This window comes from Protopterus annectens, chromosome 13.part0 (genome assembly GCF_019279795.1).
Source record: "Protopterus annectens isolate FY-2018-M chromosome 13.part0, PAN1.0, whole genome shotgun sequence".
Classification (NCBI taxonomy): Eukaryota; Metazoa; Chordata; order Ceratodontiformes; family Protopteridae; genus Protopterus; species Protopterus annectens.
In genome coordinates this window covers 217,011,117-217,016,904 of record NC_056747.1, presented here as the reverse complement: position 1 = coordinate 217,016,904, position 5,788 = coordinate 217,011,117, and the positions used below count along the sequence as shown (strand labels likewise).

The 5,788-nt window shown below is 34.6% G+C and overlaps 1 protein-coding gene across 1 annotated transcript in view; it reads left to right on the top strand.

The window, feature by feature from the left end:
• Positions 1–812: 812 nt before the first annotated feature.
• LOC122787168 (mast cell protease 1A-like) overlaps positions 813–5,788 on the top strand; it is a 71,267-nt gene continuing 66,291 nt past the window's right edge. Inside the window, exons 1-2 of the mRNA XM_044053745.1 lie at positions 813–921; positions 1,778–1,934. Of these exons, the coding sequence (XP_043909680.1) occupies positions 867–921; positions 1,778–1,934 (212 nt within the window). The 5' untranslated portion in view covers positions 813–866. The remainder of the gene's footprint in view (positions 922–1,777; positions 1,935–5,788) is intronic.

The following is a 5,788-nucleotide window of genomic DNA, read 5'->3' as shown; positions in this document are numbered from 1 at the left end:
TTATAGCTAGTAAACACTTTGTTTATCTAGAAATGTCCACATCTTTTTCATTCCGTAGCAGATGAACCCCTTGAAATCATCTTTTTGTGGTTCTCTTTCTATTAACATTAGATCTGTAAGGAAGTCCATGAAATCTGGGCCATAGTTACCTGCCATGACAGGCTGAAGAAAGCTTGTCACATCATAACATGGACTCGGTAGAAGGATACAATGTGCTGAGTTACTAGATGATGGGTTGGATGCAGGACATACACCAAACAGAGAGCAATTTGATTTGAAGTTTTATTGCAACCATGAGAGAGCTTGCAGTAAATAGTATTACAGGTGATAAATCTTTGTTTTGATTAAATTATAATTTCTATTATGTATACATTTTGTAAATACTTTTATTTAAGAATTTACCATGTAGGAAAGACCTGTTTTTTTAAAAGAAGTCACCACATGCCAAGGGCATTCTGACCTGAACTGTGAAACATGTTTCAAGGTTGAATGAGTGAACAGCAGGATACGTTTTGCTTTCAGAAAGTTGTGTCAAGACCAGTAGTTTAAGTAAACATGAAAATAAAATAATTTTTAAAGCAACAGTTTTGGTGAAGAAATGTGTTTGTATTTTGTTCATTGTCTTTGCTTTTGCTATTATCCAGTGCTTTCTGACTACTTTGCCTTTTTCGCTCCTAAAAAACATAGGATGCAGAATCATTCTAGATTACAGACACTGGGAAATGATGCATGTTTTTCTGGTTGCAAAACATCCTGTCCGTTCATTTTAAAGTACAAAACCCAGCAAAGGTAAGCAGCTCTTTTACTGATGCCCAAAGTTCCTGGTTAAGCTGCACACGTTTAGCCTTCTGAGAAGCTCAGCAGGGATGCCCCAGCAGTTACTTGTTCTGTTTCTGTCATTTCAGCTCACTACAAATGTTGGTAATGAACAGATTGCTTCTTACAGTTTCTATGTTGCTATTTCTGTGTGCTAATATAATACATGCACAGATGCTCTAATTAACACTTTTATGGCTCCGATCAAGATTGATACTTTTATAATAATTTGGGAAAATGCTTTGTTTATCTAAAAAGTTTTTGTCAGCTGAGTATAGCCCACTAGGTGCAAGAACCTGCTTTCATTGCCAGCTTAGGTTCTCAAACCTGGTAAGTAGTTTCTTCAGAGCTGCACAGAATGTAAGTGTAGGAACCAAATACTGGTCTACAGGATACAAACACTTTACAGTTCTTTACTTTAACCATGTATCAGATCATCTACTAAGAATGTTCAGTTAACCAGAGAATGCAAAGGTTTGGGAGTGCATTCCTTATTCAACGCAAACTAGAACATTTCCTGTGGTATAAAAAGCTGTCTGACAGTGAAACAAAGGTTTGTTGGAAATCACTTCACTCATCATGGATTTGATAGCAGTAAGACTGTATTATTAGTTATACTGGGAATCTTTTCTGCAGAGCTAACCAGTGGTCACATTAGCCCTACTATCGAGTGAAAAATGAAACATGAAATAGGAATTTTCTTAGCTACTAATGCCACATGCAAGTGATTTATAACCTAATGATAACTATAAAGGTTGAAGTAAACAGATTTTCAATCTTCTCATAAACCATATTCTATTTTTTCTTGATATGCTTTTTTCAGTTTTTCATGATTTTTTTTGTTACAGAATAAGAAGCTATTCCCTGTGAGATACATTATACTGCAACATGCATACAATTTCAAAATTCTATATTCCTATAATACTGAAGCAGTTATCTCCTTTTTTGTCCTTTGTCTTAGGTGGCTATTGGGGAAAGATTATTGGAGGCCATGAAGTAAAACCACACTCCAAGCCTTACATTGCCTACCTTGAAGTACAAGATGTAGGTTTACCATTTCGTTGTGGTGGATTTCTTGTCAGAGAGGATTTTGTGGTAACAGCAGCACACTGTAATGGGTAAGATTTAAATTATGACAGTATCAGTGGTGTCATGAAGTAATAGTTGAGAATTTTACCTGCAGAAGCGACTTGCTAGTCTTTTTAAATACATTTAACCTCATAATCTCACTAGTGTTTTTAAAATACACTTGGTGACATTATAATCTCACTAGTGTTTTTAAATATTTGTTAACCTCATAATCTCACTTGTGTTTTTTAATTACTTGTTATCCTCATAATCTCACTTGTGTTTTTTAATTACTTGTTATCCTCATAATCTCACTAGTGTTTTTTTAATAGATTTGTTAACCTCATAATCTCGTTAGTGTTTTAAATACATTTGCTAACCTCATAATCTCAACAGTTTTTTAAATATATTTGTTAACATCATAATCTCACTAGTGTTTTTAAAATACACTTGGTGACATTATAATCTCACTAGTGTTTTTAAATATTTGTTAACCTCATAATCTCACTTGTGTTTTTTAATTACTTGTTATCCTCATAATCTCACTTGTGTTTTTTAATTACTTGTTATCCTCATAATCTCACTAGTGTTTTTTTAATAGATTTGTTAACCTCATAATCTCATTAGTGTTTTAAATACATTTGCTAACCTCATAATCTCAACAGTTTTTTAAATATATTTGTTAACCTCATAATCTCACTTGTGTTTTTTAATTACTTGTTATCCTCATAATCTCACTTGTGTTTTTTAATTACTTGTTATCCTCATAATCTCACTAGTGTTTTTTTAATAGATTTGTTAACCTCATAATCTCATTAGTGTTTTAAATACATTTGCTAACCTCATAATCTCAACAGTTTTTTAAATATATTTGTTAACATCATAATCTCACTTGTGTTTTTTAATACATGTGCTAACCTTATAATGTTACTTGTGTTTTTAAATACATTTGTTAACTTCATAATCTCACTAGTGTTTTTAAAATGCACTTATTAACTTTATAATCTCACTAGTGTTTTTAAATACATTTGTTAACTTTATAATTTCACTAGCGTTTTTTTAAATATTTGTTAACATCATAATCTCACTAGTGTTTTTAAATGGATTTGTTAACCCCATAATCTTATTAGTGTTTTAAATACATTTGCTGACCTCATAATCTCAACAGTTTTTTTTAATATATTTGTTAACATCATAATCTCACTTGTGTTTTTTTAATACATGTGCTAACCTTATAATGTTACTTGTGTTTTTAAATACATTTGTTAATTTCATAATCTCACTAGTGTTTATAAAATACACTTGTTAACCTTATAATTGTTACTTTCTTTTACAAATACCATATTCCAAAATAGGAACAAAAACAGGCTATCTTCAGCCCTATTTCTAGACCTGTCGAAGGCCTTTGATATGGTTAACCACAAATTACTCATCCATTCCCTAAAATCCATCTCCCTAGATAACCATGCTATTCAGTGGTTCCTATCTTATCTGAATGGTAGACAACAGGCTGTATTATGGCAGGGCAAACTGTCCACCCTGCTACCTCTCACCCTTGGTGTTCCCCGGGGCTCTATTCTAGGTCTTCTACTCTTTCTATCTTCATCAACAATCTTCATACTGCCATCCCTGATGCAACCTGCATTCAACATGCAGATGATTCTACCCTGATCTGTATGGCCTCCTCCCCTTTAAACCTGCAAGCCTAAACACAAAACACATTTAACACAGCTGAAAAATTGGCTCTCTAATCACAGTCTGTTGTTAAATCCCAACAAAACGAAACCGCTCCTGTTTACCCCCACCAGTAGAGCCACCCCATTTTCCTTCGCCACAACACCCAACAATGGTACCTTTATCTCTCCAGATGACCATACTAAGCTTTTAGGAGTAATAGTGGACAATAAACTCAAATTTGATCTGCATATCAATAAAACTATAAAAACCATTGATAAAAATTTTGTCTCGTTATACAGAAGCAAACCTTTTCTAACTCCATTAGTTAGGACTGCAATCACCCACTCACACCCCAACCCTTCTATATGCCTCCCCCATACTCTCTAATTTGAGCAAAACTCAACTTAGTACGCTCTCTCACTGCTACAACCATATTGCCAGATTTGCCCTAGGCTCAACATATAGGACACATCACTGTCAAAACCACAGTCTTCTCGGGGGGCTAGAACTGCCTATTCTACTTCTGTTCAATCAGCTTATACTTCTATTCAATCAGCTTATAGTAGCACACAACATTCTGTACCACCCTGAAAATACTCCGGCACTCAAAAATATCATAAAGCCATACAGTAATTCAAGGCAACTATGATCATCCAATAAACTGTTGGTCCAAACCCACAAAGCCATTAACTCAGCCAGCGACTCCCTGTTTGCCAACATCGTTGGTAAAACTTGGAATTCACTTCCATCTAACCTTACCCTCGAACCTTCTTTAAGTCTCTTCAAAAAAGGCCTTAAACAGTATTTTAAAAGCACTGGCTTTGTCTCTGTACTAACCTTGATCAATCACTACTTATTCAATGTCTTATTTAAATTAATATTGTATGCATCTCTTGCTCATAATAGCTTGCTGCAACTTGTTGTTTTTGTATGCTATTGCAAACTGTGTATATTGAGAGTATCTACTAGAGGGCTTTGTAAATATGTTTGACTCATATCTGTTATGTTCTATCTGTGTTATCTGGAGCTTTTCTCCCCAGGCCTCCGCTGAAAATGGACATGTATCCAGTCGGACCATCCCGGTCAACAAATGTAAAATAAATAAATAAAATAAATCATAATCTCATTATTGTTTTTAAATACATTTTCTACCCTCATAATCTCAACAGTGTTGTTTAAATATATTTGTTAACATTATAATCTGACTTGTGTTTTTCATACATGTGCTAACCTTATAATGTTACTTGTATTTTTAAATACATTTGTTAACCTCATAACCTCACTAGTGTTTTTAAATACATTTCTTAACTTCATAATCCCACTGTTTTTTTAATACATTAGATAACCTGGTAAACTCATTGGACATAAGCATTCCTCTTCAGGGATGACTCAGGAGCACTGTCTGGTTTATTGACTTGGTCAGAGACACACAGCAGGCAAACAGAGGTAGAAGGAATCAGACTGTCTACCCTTGGTTACAAAACGCAGCTCTGTAACAGTTCAGAGTCGTAATCCTCTGTGCTAACTGCTAGACTTAAAGGTGATTCTGAACCTATTTATAGGACTAATGCAAATAACAACTCTGATATTTTCAAACTGATTAATGTAGATGATACCTACAGATGCAGCTGTTCTATTGGGGTGGGGGCATTGCATGGATAACAATGTGACTACCATTTTACTAAGAGGTGAAAACACAGCCTATATATATATATATATATATAATATATATATATATATATATATAGAGAGAGAGAGAGAGAATATGTTACTGGTGAGTCTACAGCTGGACTAAAATGGGTACATATGGATGACAGTGTATCTGCTGTAGAACTGGTTATGGGACACACTGCAGTTGCTTATAGGATTGATACCTATAGGGGAGACAGCAGCTGTTGTAGCAGTGTTATTTACCTGTGATGGTAGAGGTGGTATATGATGGTAACATATGGATGAAGCAGAAGCAAATGTATAGCTGGTAGTTATGGAAGGCCACTGCAGGTTCCTTAACACTGTTGCTTATGGGGGTCAGGAAGCTATGGGAGGAACGGTCTTTGTAGATGACATGGAAGTTGTTGTATGAGAGGCACTTATGGGGTGATAGTTTATTTATTTAATTTATTTGTCTTTGTTGACAGGAAAATCCAGCTGGGCAAAGCTTATTTTCAGCAGAGGCCTGGAAAGGAAAGTTCCAGCAGATACATTTAAGATACTCATGCCAAAAGAA